Here is a 24,007-nt window from a genome sequence, read left to right as displayed (position 1 = left end):
TCCCAAGCTTGCTACTTGCCAGCACTTAATTCGCGGCTCTTTGGTAAATACACTTTAGCGCGTGTTCACTACAGACATGTCTAAGTGCTGGGTGTGTGAAGCAGAGCTGTGTGCAAAGGGGAAGTAGGGACATACTGTGAATCCCACGAGTGGCCAGTGGACCAGGGGTTTGGCACTCCAGAACCTATCACTAACCTACCAAGGAACAGCAGAGCCAGCATGGCTGGCGGAGCCAGGGAGCTGACCCCTGGCGGGCACAGACAAGGTTTCCTCACACTAAGGGCAAGTGGTAGCAAGGGGCTTCACAACCCTGGGTACCCCTGGGAAGTGTCACAGAGCCTCTAAGCAAAGCTCCCCGTCTGGGCTTGTCGGGGCAGTGGAGAAAGACACCAGCTTTACACAGTTAAGGCTTTAGTTAAGTTATATTGCATTCACATGGAGGTAACACGTATCACTCTGGTTCATTTCATCCTTGGGAGCAGGGCTAAAAGTGAACAACCATTTGAGGGAGTGGCCAGAGTGGAAAAGGTGTGGTTGATTGGACGCGCAAGCTTTTCACTTTAATTTGGGGGCAGGATCATAATAAATACTGCTGGACTGTGATTGGCTGAAATCCTTTCCCTCATCTGAAGTCATCTTAATGGACTGGTTTTAGTCGGCCATTAATTGAAGCTGTAGGAGTGGGGCTGGGGGTCTGATCACATCCGGGCTGAAGCCATGGGGAGGAGAGACCACAATGGGGCTTCCAGGGATGTAGAACATAGAGATGGGACCATGCCACACAGCTCAGCCATTCCCAAGGGCTCGGGAATCAAAAGCCAGTGGCCAGTCAATGAGATCTGACCTGCTGCTAAGGTGAGGTGCGTGGGAGCCCATGGCTCTTGGCTTGCTCCCCTCACTAGAGCATCTGATGGCTGAGGCCCTCAGAGGTGCCCCGCAGTGCCAGGGCCCCTCTTGAGATGGCAGCAAGAACATGCACAGCTGGCCCTGTTCCAAAAATGCAGCCCTCAGGGGCAGGGAGGGTTGGTGTAGGGGCATTGGGGGCAGGGAGGAGGCTGAGGTGGGGGAGTCATGCTGCCTCCTGAAGATTTGGGGCCTTTGAACTGCACCATCCTCCCTGCCAAACTCCCCCACTGCCTGCGACTCCACGAAGCAGCTCCTTGCTGATCTAACGGCAACTGAGTGCCTATTACTCACTGGCCATTGTGTCTCTCACTAGCCCTGGCCCTCAGAGGAGATAAGAGCTAGAGCCTCCTATGAGGAGCAATTTATAGAGCTCGGGGTTGGGGCATGTGCTTTGGGGATGGAAGGTGTCCTGGTTCTGTCTCTGCTGATGCGGCTCATGTTGGGTGTGTTCCACGGGGCTAGATTTCCCCTGGATGAACTCGTCTGGGACTGGGCATCTCCTCCCAGAAGGATTAAAGATTAAAGAATCCTTATTGAGGTTGCAGGAACAAACCATCCCGATGTGTAGAAAGAATGGTAAATATGGCAGGCGACCAGCTTGGCTTAACAGTGAAATCTTTGCTGATCTTAAACACAAAAAGGAAGCTTACAAGAAGTGGAAGCTTGGACAAATGACCAGGGAGGAGTATAAAAATATTGCTCAGGCATGCAGGAGTGAAATCAGGAAGACCAAATCACACTTAGAGTTGCAGCTAGCAAGAGATGTTAAGAGAAACAAGAAGGGTTTCTTCAGGTATGTTAGCAATAGGGTGACCAGATGACAAAGGTGAAATATTGGGCCGCAGGTGGGAGAGAGGGGCCGGCAGAGGGGAAAAAAAAGGTGGTGGCAGAGCAGAAAAAAAAAGCCACCGGAGGGCCCCCACACACACACCAGCTCACCTCGGGACCCCTTGGAAACCTGAGGCATAGTCTGTGGGCCCCCGGGGACCGCAGGTTGAAAACCACTGCTGAGTTCAGCCAGCCCCTCCAACCGCACCACAGGTGTCAGGGGAGCCCAGCAAGGGACAGGCATAACAGAACCACAGCCAAGCAGTGCAAAGAGGAGCAGAAACGGGGTCCCAGCCGCAGAGCTGCGCCCACGGAATTCTCCAGCGGTGGCTTCAGCGGGTGGGAGCTGGGCCAGGGGGAGCCGAGTGGGGCCACCAGGCCCGGGGAGCAGTGGCAGCTCCCTGCAGCCCGGCTAGACCCCCTGCAGCACTAGATGGGGGGCTGGCGCGCCTGCAGGGCAGAGTCTTCTTGTGACGGCCGCCGCTAGGCAGCACAGCCCCGTCTCCACCCGACTCTATGGTGGCCACAACAGCTGAGCACGCCACGGCCCAGAGCTGCCAAGCCCACGTGCTGCTCTAGATTCCCAGGGCAGCCTGGCTTACTTCCCGGCCGCCCTCCCCACCCGGGCCAGGCCGGCCTGCTCCGTGAGCCATGGGCACGGCGCAGGAGGCCCAGGCCTGCCTCACCTTCTACCGGGGGCTCGGGCGGAGGGAGCCGCTGCGGGATCTCTGGGGGCAGGGCCAGGGCGGGGATTTGGGGAGGAATCCAATGGGGGGAGGAGGGGGCGGAGTCGGGGGCAGGGGGGGCGCAAACCCCTCCAGGCTCCGCCTTGTGCGCCGGAGTGGAGGGCAAAATTGCTTGTTTGTCCAGTGTCCCGACCGAACATCGGTCGGGACGCGGGACAAACAAGCAAATATCGGGACAGTCCCGATAAAATCGGGACATCTGGTCACCCTAGTTAGCAACAAGAAGAAAGTCAAGGAAAGTGTGGGCCCCTTACTGAATGAAGGAGGCAACCTAGTGACAGAGGATGTGGAAAAAGCTAATATATTCAATGCTTTTTTTGCCTCTGGTCTTCACGAACAAGGTCAGCTCCCAGACTGCTGCACTGGGCAGCACAGCATGGGGAGGAGGTGACCAGCCCTCTGTGGAGAAAGAAGTGGTTCAGGACTATTTAGAAAAGCTGGACGAGCACAAGATGCGCTGCATCCGAGGGTGCTAAAGGAGTTGGCGGATGTGATTGCAGAGCCATTGGCCATTATCTTTGAAAACTCATGGCGATCGGGGCAGGTCCCGGATGACTGGAAAAAGGCTAATGCAGTGCCCATCTTTTAAAAAGGGAAGAAGGCGGATCTAGGGAACTACAGGCCAGTCAGCCTCACCTCAGTCCCTGGAAAAATCATGGAGCAGGTGATCCTAAGGAATCAATTCTGAAGCACTTAGAGGAGAGGAAAGTGATCAGGAACAGTCAGCTTGGATTCACCAAGGGCAAGTCATGCCTGACTAACCTAATTGCCTTCTATGATGAGATAACTGGGTCTGTGGATGAGGGGAAAGCAGTGGATGTGTTATTCCTTGACTTTAGCAAAGCCTTTGTTACAGTCTCCCACAGTATTCTTGCTGACAAGTTAAAGAAGTATGGGCTGGATCAAGGCCGGCTCCAGGCACCAGCGTAGCAAGCAGGTGCCTGGGGCGGCCAATGAAGAGGAGGGCGGCACATTCGGCGGCAATTCAGCGGCGGGGCCATCACTCCCTCTGGAAGCGAAGGACCTGCCACCTACTTGCCGCCGATCACGATTGCAGCATTTTTGTGTGTGTGTGTGTGTGTGTGTGTGTGCGCGCTTGGGGCGGCAAAAACGCTAGGGCTGGCTCTGGGCTGGATGAATGGACTATAAGATGGATAGAAAGCTGGCTAGATTGTCAGGCTCAACGGGTAGTGATCAATGGCTCCATGTGTAGTTGGCAGCCGGTACCAAGCAGAATGCCCCAAGGGTCGGTCCTGGGACCGGTTTTGTTCAATATCTTCATTAATGATCTAGAGGATGGTGTGGACTGCACCCTCAGCAGGTTTGCAGATGACACTAAACTGGGAGGAGTGATAGATACGCTGGAGGGTAGGGATAGGATACAGAGGGACCTAGACAAATTAGAGGATTGGGCCAAAAGAAATCTGATGAGGTTCAGCAAGGACAAGTGCAGAGTCCTGCACTTAGGACGGAAGAATCCCATGCACTGCTACAGACTAGGGACCGAATGGCTAGGTAGCAGTTCTGCAGAAAAGGACCTAGGGGTCACAGTGGACGAGAAGCTGGATATGAGTCAACAGTGTGCTCTTGTTGCCAAGAAAGCTAATGGCATTTTGGGCTGTATAAATAGGAGCATTGCCAGCAGATCGAGGGACGTGATCATTCCCCTCTATTCGGCATTGGTGAGGGCTCATCTGGAGTACTGTGTCCAGTTTTGGGTGAGGCCTACAAGAAGGATATGAAAAAATTGGAGAGAGTCCAGCTGAGGGCAACAAAAATGATTAGGGGGCTGGAGCACATGACTTATGAGGAGAAGCTGAGGGAACTGGAATTATTTAGTCTGCAGAAGAGAAGAATGAGGGGGGGGTTTGATAGCTGCTTCCAACTACCTGAAAGGGGGGTCCAAAGAGGATGGATCTAGACTGTTCTCAATGGTACCAGATGACAGAACAAGGAGTAACAGTCTCAAGTTGCAGTGGGGGAGGTTAGGTTGGATATTAGGAAAAACTTTTTCACTAGAAGAGTGGTCAAGCACTGGAATGGGTTACCTAGGGAGGTGGTGGAATCTCCTTCCTTAGAGGTTTTTAAGGTCAGGCTTGACAATGCCCTGGCTGGGATGATTTAGTTGGGGATTGGTCCTGCTTTGAGCAGGGGGTTGAATTAAATGACCTCCTGAGGTCCCTTCCCAACCTGATATTCTATGATTCTATGATTCCCCTTTAAACGGGCTATCCCAGCATAGATTCATTATTGTTTTATTTGGGGGAGGGAAGGATGGATTCTTATGGCTGGACTGGGCAGTCCCGGTTGATCCCCTAGGAACAGTTGATCATCCTGTGGCAGATCCACTGTCTAGCCAGGAATAAAGGGCGCGTCAGTGCAGGAATTTCCACCACCACCACAGGCTCTCTTCTCCCCGAGTTCCATATCTGTGAGCCTGCTGAGGTCACAGGAGCCAGGCGGTCACCTGAGCTCCGTCTTCCTCTCATAGGCAGACTTAGGGCAGATCTGGGAGCCCACAGTGTTTCTGTCCTGCACTGCACTGCAGATGTCAGGATGATGGGCCCGCGCAATGCAGTCCGGACCCCTGATGGGCTCAGTCCACCCCGGCTTCTCACAGCTAACTCCCGTCCACCCGTGGTAGCAGCGGCAGCAGAACTGCCCCCATGCCCTCTGGCCCGGCTCGTCCATGCCCACATAGTTGTTCAGCATGGGGTCCGCTCCCCACTGCTGCGGGCTGAGGTGCAGGAAGGTTCCCAGCTCGTCGGGGCGTTGCCTCACACACCGTCCATGCCCATGACACAGCTGGCGGCTGCAGAGCTGGGCCGCTGACGTCACGTTCACCACGTAGGGCCCCAAGGTGTTGATGATGTAACGGCGGAGGCTCCTGCAGCTCTCCTGGGGGGCGGAAAGCCACATTTACACCCAGTTCTGCTGCAGAGGCTGGCATGACCGGGGAGCAAATGCTGCCACCCATCTGCCCCACCATCGACCCCAGCCCTGCCCTGGAGGGACCCCACCTCCAAACTGAGCTAGGGCTCAGGGGCTCATTGGCTCGTGGGCCTCCCTGCCGAGAAAGAGGAGCAGCCAGTGCCAGCCATGCAGGGCCCCGGGGAAGGGATCTGAGAACCCACACACTCATCTCACACCCCTAAGAGTGAGTCCCTCTTCCCAGACATCTCCTACACAGCTGCTTGCATTACGACTAACACATAGGTGAGTAAATGCAGGCATCGGGCTACGTGGATGGGCACTGTTCATGCCACGTGGACAAAGGGCAGGGCCGCCAGAAATGAATGTACAGACTATTGCACCTCTTAGTATCTAGGTGACGACCCCCTGGGTCTGCTGAGGGCCTGACTGGGGCAAACTGGGGTACTTACAGCTGAACGGGAGTAGGAGTTGTCCCCCCACAGTGCCAGGCCGATGGCACCGAGCGCCGCGCTCTCCCCGATCGTATGGACCAGGTCAGCCTGATCAAGGAAAGAAGGGAACGAGAAAGGGACATTTAGACAAGTAAAATTTGGGCACCAACTCTGGCACCAGTCGGTGGGAGCATGTTACCGTACAGGGCTGTTTTCTTTGCTGGTCTCATGGCACTGGCACCGGCACCGCATCATCTGTGCATGTGTGAGAGGCAGTGCCCGTGGGATCAGTACCCGCCTGGTTCCGGACAGGTGCAGCGTGGTCCTGAGGGTGCCCACGAGGCGTGAACGTAATGTTTATGTTGGTCTGCAGGTGATATTGGCATCCCCCATGACACTGCATGTGCCCCCAGTACAGCACAGCCCCATGGCACTGTCGGGGCAGCATATGAGCCCCTGGCCCCACCTGCACTGAGCAATGCCCCTCATTCAGCGGTCGGTGTCACTGATGTGCAATGAGCCCTAAGCAGAGATCAAAACAAGCCGGGGTTTGCACTGACTGAGGCCGTGTCTACACTACAAAGATAAATCGACCTATGTAAGGTCGACTTACAGCCACCACATCTATTACTGCGGTGGCTGATGTTCACACTGCCCTCCTTCTGTTGGTGGTGCACGTCCTCACCAGCAGCGCTTCCACTGACTGAAGAGGGACAGTGTGGGAGACTGAGATCCAGGGAGTGGAGACTGTGTGGCTGAGGAGCCAAGAGCCGACTTTCTTGTCAATTTCACAGCTGCAGTAGGGGCCTGAAATTGACAAGATGGCCAACAGCAGATGTTACTACAGGAAATTCTGTGCCAAAAAATTAAAAATTATGCACATAAAATTTTAAAATTTTACTAATTGTATTTGTCAATAAATAAATGTGGCTCCAGCATGGGAGTGGGGAGCACAGGCAACTGGCTGCACTGGGGTGGGCGATCACCCTGAAGCCCCCACCTCCCCCTGTACAGTGACTGGCAGTGAGGCTGCACCTGACCCTGACACAATGCAAGGGCTGGGCCTGCCCCAGAAATGCCCCGTGGGCCCTGCCACTCTGCACCAGGTGCTCCAGGTGTGGGCAGGCTCAGTGCATCAGGATCCAAGTGTGGAGGGGCTTAGTGTGGGGGGATCCAGGTGTGGGGTGAGAGGGTTCTGTGTGGGGCAATCTGTGTGCAGGTGGCTCAGTGGGAGACCTGGATGCACAGTGGCTCATTGGAGGGTTCCGGGTGCAGGGGCAATGGGACTCTGCAGGGGAACCAGGTGAAGGTGGTTGCGGCTCAGTGCAGGGGTCTGGGTGAGGGGAGATGTGGCTCAGCGGGGGGGTCTGGGTGTGGATGGCTTAGTGGGGGGGGTGTCTGGGTGCTGGGGGAGTGGGGCTTGATGAGGTGGGGGTTCAGGTGCAGCGGGTTGGGTCTCAGTGGGGTGGGAGCCTGGGGGAGGGGTTTGTCGGAGGGGTCCAGGTGGAGTGGGGAGGCTTGTCAGGATGAGGGTTCGATGGGCCTGCTTAACAGGGGAGCCCCAGCTGCTGCCGAGGGGAGGCTGCATGCCGGGTTCCCGCTCGCGCCCCCCCCAGCAATTCCTCTATCCCCTTTTCTTCTCCATTCCCATCCCCTCACTCCCACATTCCCCTCCCCATGCCCTGTTCCACACCCCCTTTCCTTCCCCACTGCCTCTTCTCCCCACCCCATCACTTCCCTCACTTCCCCTTACCCAGCCCCACTGCGGGCACTCACTGTTGCACAGAAAACAGGAAGGCTCCCAGCACACAGAAGGAGAGCCCGACTGGCACTAGGACCCAGGAGGCGGCATACAGCTGCAGTCTGCAGAGCCCAGATGCAGCCTCCTTCAGCTGGGCAGCTCTGCACTTGCAGAAATGGGGAGGGGGGGGGGGGGCGGCAATGGCATGTAACCCCATGTACCCCCCCATGCCTCGCCTGTTTGGGGGGCAATAATATCCCAAAAACTACACCCATGATCACCCCCCCCCCCCCCCCAATGTGTAGCTTCCCTTTGCTTCCCTGACATTTTCTGCAGGGAAGCACAGGAATTCTGCAGCGGGGGGGCAAGGGGGGCATTTTCTGTGGGAGCACAGTCATGCATAATCCCCCCAGGAGTAATCAGATATAAGGAAGGCAGTGTCTACACAGACACTACCTTGTCCTAACTACACTGACATAAGGCTCTCATTGAAATAGTTTTATTATGTCAGCATAGCAGGGGAGTTACATCGGCAGGAGGAGTATTTCAGTGTGTACACCTACACTGGTTTGTCTGCAAAAGCTGACTTTCATTGACAAAACTGTGTAGTGTAGACAAGGCCTGAGTCAACAGCCCCCACCCTTGCTAGCCCCTGGCTGTCCTAGAGGTGCAGCTTCACCACCTAGTGGCCATCAGCGGCTGATCCAGGGCTATTCCCAACCACCAAGAAGGCTGGAGTCTACTGATGAACAGGATACCAGGCACATGGATCTCCAGCTCTGGCTCTCTTCGTGGTGTCCCAATCCCTGGCTCTTACCTCGGACAGGTACCTGGCGGAGTGCCGATAGGAGACTCGGGAGTATGCTATCACCGGCAGGGGCTGCTCCAGGCCAAACCGTGCCACGCGGAAGGCCTCTTGCAGGCGGTGGTGAACGTAGCTCTGGCGCTTGGCCAGCGGAAGCTTGGGTGGGAGGTAGATGCTCGGGTAGAGGGCGGTGGAGGCCTCCCAGAGCCACATGAGCCGATTGTTCCGCAGCACCTCCATGGCATGGCACTCCCCCGTGTAATTCCCCCCCTTCGTCCAGTTATCGTTGAAACAGTCAGGGAACCTGTAGAAGCCCCACAAACCCCAGGGCCTCAGCTCTTTCCCCAGTGCCAGCGTCCTCTCCATGAGCTCCTGGGCTGCTCCCTCGAACTCTAACTCGGCCAAGTAGACTCGCTTCTTGGCACGCATCTCTGGGAACCTCTCCCGGACCCACTGCTCAGAGGCCTCCTTGTACACTGCCTTGGGGCCCCAGTTCCGTTTCCACAGCGGCCTCCACTCCTCCCAGTCGACCACGGCCAGCCCGTGGAAGTCTGGCTGCAGGAGCTGAGTGATCGCTGCCGCAGCCCTCTCTAGGTGCTGCTTGAGACGGACTTTCTGGGGGATCCCCCCATTGTGGTGCTCGCCCTCCGGGGAGATGTAGGGGTAGAGTCCAAACTTGTTCTTGTAGAAGATGGTCATGTTCTGGCCCTGGAATGCATTGCCTTGGTTCTCCACGATGTTGTAGTCCTCGAGAGGCAGGGCAACCCCAAAGCGCTGGTAGCACCGGGCTGTGGGCATGTTCCACACCACCACAAACGGCTCGTGCTGGAGAAGGGGGCCGGCGGATGCACTCTCCCAACTGCACCCTCTCAAGGGCAGGATGGCTCCGAGGCAGAACAGGACCCAGGGCCAGACAGTTAGGCCCAGAGTCATGGTGGACGTTCTGCAACTATGTCCGGTCCAGACCCCCTCCTGCTTCCTTCCTGAATGAACACCCTACAAGGGGAGAGCAAATCAGAGGCGGGGTGAGACCAGGGAGCCACGCCTATTCTAACACTAAGGGGAACAGCTTGTCCACAGCTTCCTCTCTCAGCCCCACATCCTCTCCCTTGAGCTCCAACCATGGCAATGGGAGCAACCAACACAACCTGTGCCCCAGGACAGACTGTGGCAGGTCACCCTGGAATCCTGGGAAAAGGCCCCAGCCCATGTCACCCACCTCAGGCTAAGGAGGACCTGATGCCAGCTGAGAACTGGTCTTTTCTTGCTACATCCTGAGATTGCCCAAGGTCGGCTTGTGGCTGAGCCCATTGGGGCGCCAAAGGGCTACTGGAGAGGATAGCTGTGCAAATTATGCCCCAGGATTGAGAAGCATAAAACCCCATGGCTTAGTTTGCTCTGGGTTCCTCCTTGTCCTTTGTTTTCCCTTCCAAATTACAGGTGTAATGGGTGTTGAAACCTATAGGTGGTGTTTTCTCTGATTGCATTAGTGCATCCCAGCCAGCCCTCAGCCTGGGCTTTGTCTGCCCCCATGATGTTGTCTCCACTGTTTCCTGCCCCTTGGACTGGACCTCACCTCTGACCCGGCCTTCCCACCAGATCACACTTGGACCAGGGACTCGTTCTCCACAGGGAAAGAGCCTGAACTCCCAGTTGACACCAGCAAGCAGAATCACCCCCAGATCAGTGCCCCAGGAAAGGAGCCCCTGCTTGGCCCGTCTGGGTGCAGCTCCCAGGCTGGGATGCGCAAGAGGATCTAAGGCTCCTAATTCCCAATGGAAGCTGGGAACCTTTGTGGATCTGGGCCTTAAGTTCTTTGGGGCAGGGAGTGTCTCTTATTATGCATGACGGGCAGAGCTGTCCCTAGGTTACGGCGAATCGGGGTGACCGCTCCAGACCGTGTGCTTTGGGGGCCCCACGGGCTGACACAATTGGCCAGCATGGCTGGTCCCAGAAGTGACGGGTCAGTCCCGGAAGTGACAAATTCATCACTTCCGCCCTGGGCCCCGCAACCCCTAGGGACAGCCCTGATGATGGGGTCTTGATCTTGGAAAACCTCCTACAATGAAACAGCCACATTCTTGTCTCCCGCCGTCGCTCTGATCTGCGGTCAGGGCCTCAACAGCATGTGGCTAAGGGCAACGCTAGGTTCTCTCTGCTGGTGCCCCTCCACACCAGGGTACACAGATGGTCCTGAGTGGGCACCAAGAAGCTCAGGCTGGAGGAACCACCTAGGGGGAGATTTGCAGGCAGGGGTGCAAGTAGCGCAGTACCCTCCAGTACGCAGTATCGGCAAGAGATTTTTAGTGGGTACGGGGTATCAGAAAGACTTGGGGCTAGCTCCCCACTCCGGAGGGCGGGACGGGGCTGCACTCTGCTCCTTAAAGGAGCAGAACGGGGCTAGGGAGAGCATTCATTCTTTAAATGGCTTTAATAGCACAATACATATGCTAACAAATGTAAACAAAGGCTTTGTTTAAGTTTTTTAGCATATATATTGTGCTGTTACATTGGTCAGGGGTCCTTGAGGGGGATGGGGAGGATAGCGGGTGATGGACAGAAGGTGTTTAAACAGTGTTTTTGATTCTGTTTCTCCCCATTGGTCTGAATTATCCATGACATTCATACTGCATCACATCAAGTCCAAATCATTAGAGGAATGCCTCTGCTTGCATCAACCAGAGGATGTTTGGATTCTGATGTCAGCCCAATTGTGCAGCCTTATGGAAATCAGGTGTTGTCCCCAGTGTACACAGAATTCTTCTTTGCAGCCAAACTAGTCTAACATGCATTTTGTTAACTGGAACTGGAGCAGCAAAACAAAGAAAATAAATGCTTCATTTTCCAGCTTTGTGGGTGAGAGAACTATAAGTGAAGATTATAATGCCGGACACTGATGGCCATAAACCAGCTGCCTCAGGAATCTGCCAAGAACTTTGCTGGAAATATGTTCCTCATCTTAGCAACGGAGCTACAACTTATCAGACATCTGCCCACCTTTATTCGAATGAAGCTCCTTCTGATCTGACAGCTCAGGCATTGTCAGTTTCATCCAGAACAATTTACAAACTTGGAACCTAATCCTGTAAACTCTTAATCATTTGATCAATCCCATTGAAGACAATGGGACCATTTGCATGACTATGGACCACTTTTGTGGACTAGTAAGAGTTTCAGAAGTCTGTTCCTATAAAAACAATGAGGAGTCCTTGTGGCACCTTAGAGACTAAGGCACCTTAGAGACTAACAAATTTATTGTGGGCTGTAGCCCACGAAAGCTTATGCCCAAATAAATCTGTTAGTTTCTAAGGTGCCACAAGGACTCCTTGTTGTTTTACTGATACAGACTAACATGGCTACCTCTCTGAAACCTGTTCCTATAAAGGAAGTTGAATGCCCCATTGAAATGCAATGTTTGGGTACAATACCATAAAGCAGTTAAGGATACAGTTCTACTTAAAATTTGTCTTTTAATAAGTCAGACCTATGCTGAAATGGCTCCTCACCAAACTCCTATATTCCATATAAACAGACTGAATACTATATATGTGGGGGGAAAGAGAGTAGTTAAGCATGTTGATGTTTGTATATACAAAGGGGTGTGTCAGAGGGGACGGGGAGAGCATGGGGTCCCAGGGCTGGGGGCAGGGCAGGGAGGAGTCACATGGAGGGTCACGTGGGGAGGTCACGTGCCCCCCCCTTGTGTCCCTCCCATGAGTGCTGTACCAGCAAGAAATGATTTCTACTTCCACCACTGTTCGCAGGGGGCAGTTAGGCACCACTGGGAGTTGGGCGAATAATGCTCAGGCTGCCTGTAAGCCGCAGCACCAGCGGGGAGCATAAAATATCACGTTCCTGCTCATGCACAAGCCATGCCACTGCCCCCCTCCCCACTGGCTCAGATGCACCCTCCCTGCAGTCGCTCCAATGGCCAGCGAGGCGAATGCAAGGTGGGGGAAGGGGTCCAGAACAGTTCTGACTCTCCCCACTTAAGACCTGATCCAACCGTTGGACCAGGCCCGGCTGCAAGCGGCCAGGGTAGCCAATGCCAGCTCGCCACTCCCCAGCTGCGACAGAGATATCTTCGGAGAGAGAAGATTAGGAACCAGATCGGTCTCGGGTGCCGCGTGACAGCCCAGAGCCACGTTCTAATCCCCCCAGAATGCACTGCCTGGGCTCTCACTGCCTCCTGGCACCCCAGAGACAGGCTCTAATCCACCCCGAATCTGCTGCTCAGAGCTCAGTTACAACTGACCTTGTTGCTTGAATGTCACCTACCTTTTCCCCTATTTTCACAGCCCTGGTAATTCTAGGTCTGTGTTTTTCCCAGCACAAACACTCCAAACTTATCTATACACTGCACTCGCACCAGCAGCCCAACCCTCCTGGGAGACCCTGCAATAACAAACCCAAGTGCAACACTCAGCACTTGCAAGCAACGCTACAATAACAAACCCACATGTGTATAGCCCAGCACTTCCAAGCAACCCTACAATAACAAACTCACGTGCAACATCCAGCCCTTGAGAAACTCTATAACAACACCCTAGTGTGTGAATTCCAGTGCCAACAAATGACCCTGCAATAGCAAACCAATGTGTGCAGCCCCTGTGCCCCCAACAACCCTACAGTACCAGTGTGCATGTAACTAGCTCCGCTTGAGCCCTTAGCGGGGTTTGATCGATGGCACTAGAAGCACAAGCACTATTTGAGCTAAAGAAATACCTCTTAGCAGGCAGCTGTAGTAGACTTTTAGCCTCTTACATGAACCAGCCACTAGAGGGAGACAGAGACACACTCTCCCCAGTGTGGGTTACATGTGCTCTTGAGCAACTCTGCAATGACCCGTCCCTGAATATAAAGCGCATCATCAGAAGCAAGCTCCCCACAGAGCAGGACACTCCACCTCACACCTGCCAGAACAACAGATGCAAAACCTGCAGCCATATCTCCGCTGCTACAATGATCAACACCCCCCCTCCCCCAGCACACCTTTCAAGATCCACAGGTCCTACACATGCCAATCACAACATGTGCTGTACCCCATCCAGTGCACTAAATGCCCCAGTAGCAACTATGTTGGTGAAACTAGGCAATCCCCATGCTCTGGAATGAACCCTCACAGGAAAATGATAAAAGACAAAAGCACCCTATCACCTATGGCCGAACACGTCTCACAAGGCGATCACTCTTTGTCCTTTGACCACTCTTTGACCACTCAGTCCTCAGCCCCAAAGGAAACCTGCACAACACTTACAAGAGATGAGCCTGGGAGCTTAAATTCATAACTTTGCTAGACACTGAAAATCCCGGACGGAACAGAGACAGACAATAGATTTATGGCTTATCACAACAATCTATAACCCACTAACAACCCCCCTCAGCTCCTTTCCTCCTCTAACTGCAAGGGTGTTAATGGGCCACCCCACCTTGACTGGTCCCTTGAAACGTGTGTTAAATACTTATGCTAAACAATTGTTCAAATCTGGGATTTAATTGTGGCACTTTGAGGAAGAGCTCTGTACAGCTCCAAAGTTTCTCTCTTTCACCAACAGAAGTTGGCCCAATAAAAGATATTACCTTACCCACCTCTAATATCTCCTGTCTAATGTCTCTCTAATATCCCCTAGAGTCAGAGAGCACATGGACATGTGATGGGGAGGGGGCATTTTTGCAAAGGAAGCTTCCGAAAGGAGCTCAGCAACATTTTTAGATGGGGGGATAGAACGGGTGCCCGACAGCTTCCGCAGAGATGCTGTGCTAGCCGAAACATTGCCAGGTCAGTACAACTGGCCCCACGGAGCTCACAGTGTGTAGTGTTCAGGGATGCACAGACAGCTGTTCCGTACTTGGCGCTCCTCAGGGGGCTGGGATATTGACAGGCCAGCATTCAGGGTGGCTGACGTCCCACCTGGACTCATTCTCATTTCCCCCACCCCAGCTGAGGGTCCTTTCCCAGCAAGCTTCACAGCAAATGAAGATCCCGGCAGCAGGGAGTACGGTGTGAATGATCACATGACTAACGATGACTACATAGAACCAGCTGATGGCTCTTGAGGGTGATGGGGTAGGGCGGGATGCAGCAGATTGATCTCAGCCACTCTCTTCCCCAGTTCTCCCGGTGTTGTCACTGGGGTTCAGAAGAGCTACAGCCACGGCAAACCCCATTGCCCGCTGCCGGTCTGGGGTTCCATCCACCGGCTCCTGCCAGCCAGGGTCCCAGCCTCTGGCCCCGCTCAGCCCGCTGCCGGCCCAGGTTCCGTCCATTCAGGCTGACAGCGGGCTGAGCGGGGCCGGCAGCCGGGACCCCGGCTGGCAAGGGGCTGGCAACCGGGACCCTAGACTCGCAGCGGGCTGAGCGGCTCATCCCACTGCCGGTCTGGGGTTCCATCCACTGGCCCCTGCCAGCCAGGGTCCCAGCCGCCGGCCCCACTCAGCTCGCTGCTGGCCCAGGTTCCGTCTATCCAGGCCGGCAGCAGGCTGAGTGGGCCTGGCGGCTGGGACCCTGGCTGGCAAGGGGCCGGTGGCCGGGACCCCAGGCCAGCAGCAGGCTAAGCAGCTCATCCTAGCTGCTGGTCTGGGGTTCCGTAATCCAAGCCGGCAGAGGGCTGAACAGGGTCGGCAGTCGGGACCCCAGCTGGCAGCAGCATGCCACTAAAAATCAGCCCGCGTGCCGCAGGTTGCCGACCCCTGGTATAGAGCAATCCCTCACTAAGCCCACCCCCCTACTCACACACAAAACCAGCTGCTTCTCCCCATCTCTCAGCACAGTTAAGAGCAGACAGAGCTGTGGCAAGAATTCACATTACCAAGACTTCCCTCTAGTTACGAAACAAGTTGCCAAATGGTTCCCAGTATAACACGAAGCAGCCTTGTGGGTCAGAACCCACCACGATTGCCCCAACAGTCAGATCAAAGGCCTTTTGGAGAGGCACTTGCCTGGTCTGCTGAAAGTTGCATTTATTCCCTTCCTTGCAAGATACGCTTTCGCAATGGGGTTTCCCAGCCATTAGCCTGGGGAAATTCACACCTTAGTAGAGCCTGCTATGAGTCAATTGTCCCATTGTGCTATCTAGCACATGCCCAGTACAGGATCGTTTGCAATTAACCCCTAGAACAACTGACCAAGGGTCCTGGGCCTTCTCCATCACGAACAATTCTTAAATCCAGATTGGTTCTAGGAATTATCATGGGGCAGTTCTCTGGCCTGTGTCATGCAGGAGGTCAGCAGATGATCACAAGGGACCACCCTGGCCTTGAAATCCATAAGTCACATCACACAGTTTGCGTGACATAGGGGAGTTGGCGAATGGGTCTGGAACTAACCCTTACTGCTCTCCCACCTGTATATATAGGACTTTAGCTCCATCCCTAATTCAATTAACCTGGTCCCTGGGAGGGCCTTATTTTAAAATGACCCATTCTCCAGTTTGGGTTCCCCCCTCCAAAGAGAGAGAGACAGACTAGAAGCTGGCAACCAAAGAGATGAGGGAAGAAGTGATAGAAGAGCGATGGGTCAGAAGACGCCCCCTCCAGCCAGTCTGTCCTCTCTTGAACAAGAAGGGTGGCACCTCCTTGATGCCAGCTGGGATGCCCTTCTGACACCCACCCACCATCCCTCTACATAGAGTGCCCCAAGAACTTCTTCCGGTCCGTCTCGTGCCTAGTTATAAATGCCTCCCAAAGGATCTATTTGCAGCAAGACAGTGACCACCGCTGTCTTCTCCCCGTGTACCTCACACATTGCAGATATTCTTGTCTGTCCTGTACGTGCGCCTGCATGTGACTGTCGCCCTGGGGGTCTGGCTGTGAGACTGATGGCCTGGCAGTGTGCCAGGCCCTCCCTGTGTCTCAGCTGGAATGTGCCTGTTATTAGCTGCAGTAGCTCAGGGTGATGGTTGATCCCAGCCCGGGGAGCAGGTTGTGGGGGGCCCTGAGAGAGAGGCACCTTCTCCTCTGCGCTTGCCATAAACTCCTGCAGTGTAGCCTAGTGGGTCGAGCACTGAAGTGGGTTCTATCCCTAGCTTAGCCGGCTGGGTGACCTTGGGCAAGTCATTGTGCTATATGTGCCTCAGTTTCTCCATCTGTGAAAGGGGGCTAATGATCCTGACCTCCTCTGTAAAGCACTTAGGGCTAGATTCACAATAGGACTTTAGACACAACTGCTACTTTACACACCTGAATCAGGGATTCACAAAACCACTGCCCCTACCCCCAATCTCTGTAGGTGCACAAACTTGTTCAGCACCTAAAACTTTCAGGGTAAAAGTTCCCTGGGCACGTCTGTTTCTGCCTCTGAGCATGCACCCTGCAGCCCCAGGCCACACATCCGGGCACCTACACCCCAAAAAGTGATCCACAAACCACAGGTCTCGCAGGCGGTGAGATCAGCGCCCTGCTGCTTAGCCAGCCGTGCCAGTCTCCTGCCCTCGCTGAATCCTTGCCTGCTGAAACTGGGCACATGACCATCCAAGCTTGGCACAGGTGTAACCCACCAGAGCTTCACCATCAATGCACAAGGACAAGCCCCATGCAGATTTGTTAGCGGGGCTCTTAGCTGATCGGCCTTGGACACACAAGGAGCAGGCGTGGGGAGTCCCTTTGCTACCATGCTTTCAGTTCCAAGCCCCATGTCCCATATCTGGGCTTCAAAGGCCTTCCCCTCTGGCAATGCGAATAGAGTAGGAGCCCACTTGATGATTTCCCCACCCCGGCAGCTTGGGGGGGCCCCCCATCATAAGGCCGGCCCTGCTGCTGCTAGAGATTTCTCCAGCTGCTTCCCCAATGATCCAAGGAGGCGGCTCTCGTGAGTATCTCTACATCATAGATTTGCAGGGTCTTTCTGTAGAAATCCCCTTCTGGCTGGACCAGGAGAGATACAGGCTCCCTGATTTACCCAGGTGAACATGGCAGATGGCCCAAAAGGGAATGACTGGGATTTGGACTCCCACCCTACCACCCACGGGAGTTTGTGGTAGCCCAATCAAAACTAAAACAACCAAACAGTGGGTAAGGTGGAGGGGGAGAGTTCTCCCCACCCCCAACTTTTAATCACCATCTCATTGGCACACTGTGCGGGAGTCAAATGTCCTTCTTCATCCAAAAGATGGGGAGCCCTCTTAGGTCGCGGTACGGTGTCTCCAGGAGGGTGTGACCATAGGGATCCTTCCCTGGTGGACTGGAGGCGATGGGGCCAGGAGAACCTGGTTGGCCTGGCAGAGGGAGGAGGCGCGGTGGAGGACCAAGGGGAGGGGGCAGAAACTGTGCAGAGCTTACATGGGCAGCTTGTGCAGGTAAAGGGGGTGGTGGAGGCAGCCCAGCAGCAGCAGTCCTGGAATGGAAAGGGGAAGCATGGGGAGGTGAAGGTGGCAAGGGGAGTGGAGGGGGAATGGCAGATTGTGAGGAGTTTAAAGAGCAGGTCGGTGGAGACAGAGATGGTGGCGGAGGTGGTGGTGGGCACACAGTGGTGGTGCAGTGGGCAGGGAGCGTGGAGGAGGGTACTGGAGGCAAGTTGGCTCCTGAAGTTCTGCTATTAAGATGGGAGGTGGTGGGGCTGGGCTTTTCCAGTCCCCAAGCAGGTGCTCTAGCATGAGGAGGGGGGCTGGAGAACATCTGCAGGAACTCCATGGGGACCAGGGAGCTCATGAACCCCATGCTCTGCACCGGCTCAGATGCGGTGTAGCCCAGGTGGGCATAGAAGTGCTGCTTGTCATGTGTAGTCAGGTGCAGGTGCCTGAAGCCACGGGACTTGGCGTAGCACTCGGTGGCTTCCATCAGCTTCCGGCCATACCCCTGGCCCCGCAGCACCCTGGAAACCACTACCGTTTCCACAAACAAGCTCTGGGGCTGGCTGACTACACGGGACAACCTGGCGTGCCCAAGGAGCTGGGTCTTCGCCATCTTTCCTTCCTCGGCAGCCTCTGTGGCCCTCTGGGTTTTAATCAGCACCAGGCACAAGGGGAAGTTGTCCGTGGACTTCTGGAGTGAGTACATGCGAGAGGTCTTGCTTTTCTTCCACTCTTCGTTGATGAGCTCGGCGCAGACCTCCACCAGATCCGGCCTCTGGTGAAGGGGAACTGCTGTGAGCAGCTCCGAAACTGAGCCCATTCTTCCCACGGACGGGAGACCAAGCGGGCAAAGCTTTGCAAGTCACAGAGAGCTAGCACCGCTCCCCGAAGCCACGATACACCTGGGCGGGTACACACAGCCAGACGCAACCTTGCTGCTGGAATTCCAACGATCACTGCAACGGGCCATTCCCACCGGCCTTGGGCAGATTTGCGGCAGGGTAGGGAGACACCAGGCCCCCCGGGAGAGGGGGGGGGGAAGAAACTCCCCCAGGCGAATCCAACCAGGCGCACGCCCAATCTTGCAAGGATTCAGTAAGTGCTATGGGTCGTCTTGCACCAACAGCTGATGGAAACAAAGCAATCGGCAGAGCTGTCACCATCTCACTCCATCTGGCACCTGGAGAGTTTATTCCTTTTAATTTTTTCCATTTCTGGATGAGCATTTGAAAATCCACCCACAAAACTAGCCCTATAAATACCACATCTATTAGAGGAAGGGATAATAAATGGGGCAGGAAGGTCCCGGAGGAATACTGGCTGGGTCACAGAGCTGCGCTGGTCCCCTTCCCTGCCCCAGCAAAGGGGTATGGGCCAAAGAGTGCTGGCTCCGACTGGTCACACCTGGCAGATGGCCCCTGGGGGCCAGGGACACAGAATGTAAATCCGAGCATGCTCTAGCTTACATCCAGGGGTGGGTGACAGCTGGTCCAAGAGTACATGGAGGGCAAAGGTGGCCTAAAGCCATCTCAGGCCAGGCGCCCTGCTCCTGCATAGACAAAGAGGAGTGGGGACTCCACAGTCTGCACAGGAGATCAGACTCTGGGGCCGGTCGAGTCCTCACTGCTGAGTCCAATGGGGCTGATCAGTGCCAACTGCGATGCCAGGTTCTGTGATCGGGACACCTGTCCGAGAAGGACAAGGCTGAGAACCACCAACTCATTGCACGCATGCCCTTGCTGCCCACTTGAGAGAAGGCCTCGGCCCGACCGTCAGGACAAAGAGGGAGAGGGCTGTGTCAGGCTGGGCTGGGCGAAGTGGGAAGGGGCCATGCCACAATCACAGTCCGTTCCAGATGGGCACTGTCTGTACCAGGCCGAGGAGGTCCCTGTCCCATCTCAGCTTTGGCTTGTGCCGAGCTTTAAACCCAGGAGACACATGCACGCGCTGAGGCTTGGTGACTACTTTAATGGAGGCTGCCTGTGCCCCCCAGGAGATGGCAACAAGTCATGGCATACGGGGTACCTCTCCTGTGTGCCAGCTCATCTCAGAGGCTGCTGTCAGGCAGCTGGATTGGACCCTCACAAACCACCTGTGCACCCAAGCTAGGGGAGACAGAGCACAGTAAAGGCTGCACCTTGCCAGTGGACAGTTTAGGTAGAACGTCCCTGCTTCCCACAGTCACCCCACCCACTGGCACTGAGCTAGCAGGTCACAGCCCAGCAGATAGGCCTGGGGATGCAGTGAAATCCTCACCCTGCCCCCCCTCCCCCGACTTCCGCTCTGGCTGGGTCATGAACCTTGTGAAATTGCAACATGCACAGTCACCACCACAACTTCCTCTGAGCCATCCACTCGCTGGATTTAGAGACGCCTTGAAAAGACCCCAGCCTCTCCCAGCAGTGGGCGCTGTAGGGATGGGGCAGGAAAGCCGGCTGGTGAGGGGGGGGGTCCTAGCTACTCCAGCCCCAGCCTCTCTCAGCAGGGGGCGCTATGGGGAGCAGGGCAGGGGGTGCTGGCTGATGAGGGGGCATCCCAGCTACTCCAGCCCAGCCTCTCCCATTATCAGAGCACCGATCTGCAGATTGCTCAGGCCAGCACCTTTCATCAGCACTAAAGTCACTTAAAAAGACCCTGAGAGACAGAGCAAACACTTGCTGTCCTCTGTCCAGGGCTTACAGGGACCAGCCCACCCTTGGCACTGCGCCCTGGCACCACTCTGGAGATGCTGACCTCACGCCCATCAATGGGGCCTGAATTTCCTGGCACTGGCGGGCGCCTTTCCCCCAGGCTAGTTCCCCTTGCTAGGAGCCAGCAGGCTCTGGGAAGCCACAGGCAGTTTGCAAGAGGAACCACCAGCTAAGCAGTTTTCTCAATACAGTTCAATAGCAATGACTGTGCTTCCCTGCCAGAGTCTGGAGACAGAGAAGGGTCTGGCCTCGGCAGGCGGACGGGCTCCCAGTCCTGCTGCAGCTCGACCCTGAGACAGGCTAACATCTCCTGACCTGGGACAGCCCAGATCTGACTGTCCTGTACCCCATAGTACCTGCACAATCCACCCTGGTGCAGCCAACCCCAGCTCAGATCCCCCCACCCTGAGCCACAGCCTCATCTCCGGGGCTTCGTTCAGTCTCGTATTAAAAGGCCCAAACGAGGGGACGCCCTGTTCTGGGGAGGAACAATCATAGCCTCGGCCATCTCTGCAAATGGGCCCCACTCTCCAGCCTGCCTTTGCCATTGCTCCATTTCAACCTCGTAGTGAGAATCAAAATACCCATTCAGGCCCAGGGGAATGGCATTAAAGCCAATGGCATTCCCCTTTATGCCAGGCCCCCTCTCGGGCCTGCCTGGAGCAAAGCCAGCCTCCCAATCCCCTCTGCAGGCTAGGTATCATCACCCCCACTGGGGAAACTGAGGCATGAGGCATGTCCAGAGCCAGTAGTGGAGTTGGGAAGAGATTCCAGGAATTCCTGGCTCCCAAGCACTATGGAGACAGAGTCAGCTCTGTTAGCCGGGGAGCATGTTTTTGCTGGGTGTCCACTCACCCTGCCCAGCATCAATGCCCGTCGAGCTCCTGTGCTCTGCGTCTCCTCCCTGCCTGGGGATCGGCTCAGAGCCTCTGCTCTGACTGAGGCCCCAGAGACACTGTCCAGCCTCTTTCACAAGCACCTCACAGGAAGCTGCACGTTCTCCAGCCAACCACAGACACTGACACCCAGTTCTGCTTCCCAGCCATGAATGACGTGTCTGTTTAAACACAGGACAAGCCCTTGCCCACGGACCTGAAATGGAAATTGGTGTGGGGCAGCCCCTCCCCAGCGCTGGCACGCAGCCCCGAAAAGCTCTGCTCGCTGGGGGCTCCTAAAAACCAGGTAGGGCACAGCAGGATTTCAGTTCAAAGGTGGCCGAGTTGGTGGGTTCTCAGCCTGATCTCCCCATGGAGCCATCGTGTGGGCACAAACCAGCCCCTTACGGGCAACTTCAGCACAAAGGCCAAGAAGGGGGATAGCGGTAGAGACAGAGTTCCCTCCACAGCTGGCAGTGAGGGGAACATCCAGGGGGGCACAGTGAGGAGACAGCTTGCCCTGGCGCTGGCTGAGCTAGAGCTGGTCTCTGGGGCTTCAGCCTGGCACCTTCAACCTTCAAATAATAACAAGACCCCAGCACAAAGGCCCGGGGCATACAAAGGGTTAATCCAGGGAGTATTCACTATGGTACCCGGCGCACTCCGATAATTGCTATGCCAATACACAAGCCCCTGGGTGACCAAGCTTCAGGGCAGCAGAGTAGGGAGGAAGGAGGACCAATCTCCAGATAGGCCTGCCTGTCTAGTGAACCTACCCTGCCAGGGTCCTAGCAGGCACCCACAGGGCACTGCCAGGGAACACTCACCCTGCCAGGGTCCCAGCGGACACCCACAGGGGGTGTGTTTACATGGCTCAGAGCACAGAAGTGGGCTGCATCTGTGCAGCCTGGGGAAGTGTGGACACATGCCTGGGCAAACGGATAAACCCCTGCAGTGTCCCTGGTGAGAAGGGGGCCCAGCTGCACCCTGCAAACATTCCCTGGCACTGGAATAGAAATTAGAGGCAGATGAGGGGGTTGCCCCCAGGGTCAGACAGAGCCGTGGGGCTCCCACCCACATTCCTGGGGGGGAGTGGGTCACCAGGGCTCCACTTTGCTCACCTAGGGGTGGGGAGACCCCTCCGCAGCAAGTACAGCTCCACTTCCAGGGCATCGTACCTGCCATTCAGCTCTCCTGCTCCGCAGGTTCGTCCTAATTCTCCCTCTTGGGACCAGATCCCTCCCTGCACCTGGCCCAAGAGGCAGCAGCCTCCCCTACTCAGGGTAAGAGTGGGGTAGGGGGACCCCAGAGCAGCCCCAAAAGTGGCCCAACATTGTGCCTCTACCTCAGTGAGCCCTATGGGGTTTGCAGGGGTGCAGAATCACCGATCGGGGTGCAGATCCAGCCCCACATCCTCCCACCCCCATCTGCTCCCTTTCTCTACCCCTTCCCCCCAGGATGGCCCCTGGGCCCAGAGCTGCTGCAGAGGTGGTGTAAAGGCCAGGGCTATTCCCCAGGGGCTGACGCCTGCCTGGCACAGCCCCTTGGCATCAGCCTTGCTGGCACAAAGGGCACCTGATTCCCCATTGCCCTGTGCAGCCATTTAAGCCAGGGCAAAGTGTGGGTGAAACTCCCTCATGGTGACTGAGTGGCACTCAGCACCCTCTGTGCACTGGCATAAATAACCACCCGGGGCGTAATGGAGAACCAGGCCCCAGAGCACGACTGGCACAGCCCAAGACGTTCACACCCTTCGGGTGCTCCCACCACTGTGTCCCTCTTGTGGCTTCCACAGACATGGGCTTGCCAAGTTTCCTGCCTTTACCACCAGGGACGGCTCAGGTGCAGGGCAGGACCCTATCCACTGGCGCTGTTGGCAAAGCACTAGCAAGAGCTGTGGGTAAATATGGGGCTTCCCTCCCCAGTGCAGACAGGGGATCTTTTGTCTGAGATCCAATGTGTCACTAGAACCACCGTCTAGACGGCGCAGGGAGACAGAACCGCCCCAGATCACGCCTGTGAGTTTAGTCCCCAGCTGCCAGGCCGGGTCACAGCCCGAGAGGGGCGCTGTGGGGCAAGGGTTCCTCCCCCGCTGCCAGGCAGGGTAAAACCCCGAGCGGGATGCTATGGGGCAGGGGCAGGCGCTCCCCACGCTCAGAGCCCGAGCGGGGCTCCCCCCCCGCCGCAGCCAGGTCGGGTCACAGCCCGAGCGGGGCTCCCCCCCCGCCGCAGCCAGGTCGGGTCACAGCCCGAGCAGGGCGCTATGGGACAGGGCCCCGTTTCCCCGCCGTTCCACCCCCTCGCAGGGCCCCGGTACTGACATGGCGGCACCGTGAGCTGTGGCTCGCGCGTCCCGTCCCGTCCCGTCCTGTCCTGCTGCTCTCCCTCGGCGGCAGACACAGCGCCGCCTGCTGGCCGGAGGCTGCCGATCGCTGAACCCGCTCCTCGGCCGTGTGAACAGAGCAGTTCCCCGCGTTCGGTCAGCTCCGGACTACTGACACCCGGCCTGGCCAGGCCCATTGACACCCAACCCGCCCCATTGACACCCGGCACGGCCCCGCTCATAAACACCCGGCACGACCCAGTGACACCCGGCCCAGCCTGGCCCATTGACACCCGGTCCAGCCGATTGATACCCAGCCCGGCCCATTGACATCCAGCCCATTGACTCCTGGCCCAGCCCATTGACACATGGCCTGGCCCAGCCCATTGACTTCCAGCCCATTGATAACGGCCTGGCCCATTGACACCCAGCAGGGTGGAT

The 24,007-nt window shown here is 56.1% G+C and overlaps 2 protein-coding genes across 3 annotated transcripts; both read right to left on the bottom strand.

The window, feature by feature from the left end:
• Positions 1 to 408: 408 nt before the first annotated feature.
• HYAL3 (hyaluronidase 3) lies at positions 409 to 23,897 on the bottom strand. 2 transcript variants are annotated; one of them, XM_008164185.4, is made up of 4 exons: positions 23,565 to 23,897; positions 8,404 to 9,387; positions 5,864 to 5,953; positions 409 to 5,378 (listed from the first exon to the last, which is right to left on the bottom strand). In XM_008164185.4, the coding sequence occupies exons 2-4, from the start codon at positions 9,322 to 9,324 to the stop codon at positions 4,944 to 4,946; spliced, it is 1,446 nt and encodes a 481-aa protein (XP_008162407.3). In that variant the 5' UTR covers positions 9,325 to 9,387; positions 23,565 to 23,897; the 3' UTR covers positions 409 to 4,943. The 2 variants fall into 2 exon arrangements, with proteins under 2 accessions (XP_008162407.3, XP_042717730.2); XM_042861796.2 differs by lacking the exon at positions 23,565 to 23,897 and adding an exon at positions 21,224 to 22,370.
• NAA80 (N-alpha-acetyltransferase 80, NatH catalytic subunit) lies at positions 17,395 to 22,504 on the bottom strand. The gene is made up of 2 exons (XM_065551399.1): positions 22,365 to 22,504; positions 17,395 to 18,804 (listed from the first exon to the last, which is right to left on the bottom strand). Exon 2 carries the CDS (start codon positions 18,496 to 18,498, stop codon positions 17,473 to 17,475), a length of 1,026 nt encoding a protein of 341 aa, XP_065407471.1. The 5' UTR covers positions 18,499 to 18,804; positions 22,365 to 22,504; the 3' UTR covers positions 17,395 to 17,472.
• Positions 23,898 to 24,007: the final 110 nt, after the last annotated feature.

Source organism: Chrysemys picta, chromosome 7 (genome assembly GCF_011386835.1).
Source record: "Chrysemys picta bellii isolate R12L10 chromosome 7, ASM1138683v2, whole genome shotgun sequence".
In the NCBI taxonomy this organism is placed as follows: domain Eukaryota; kingdom Metazoa; phylum Chordata; order Testudines; family Emydidae; genus Chrysemys; species Chrysemys picta.
Note: the sequence above shows the minus strand (reverse complement) of the source record. Positions and strands in the feature narration are given on the sequence as shown.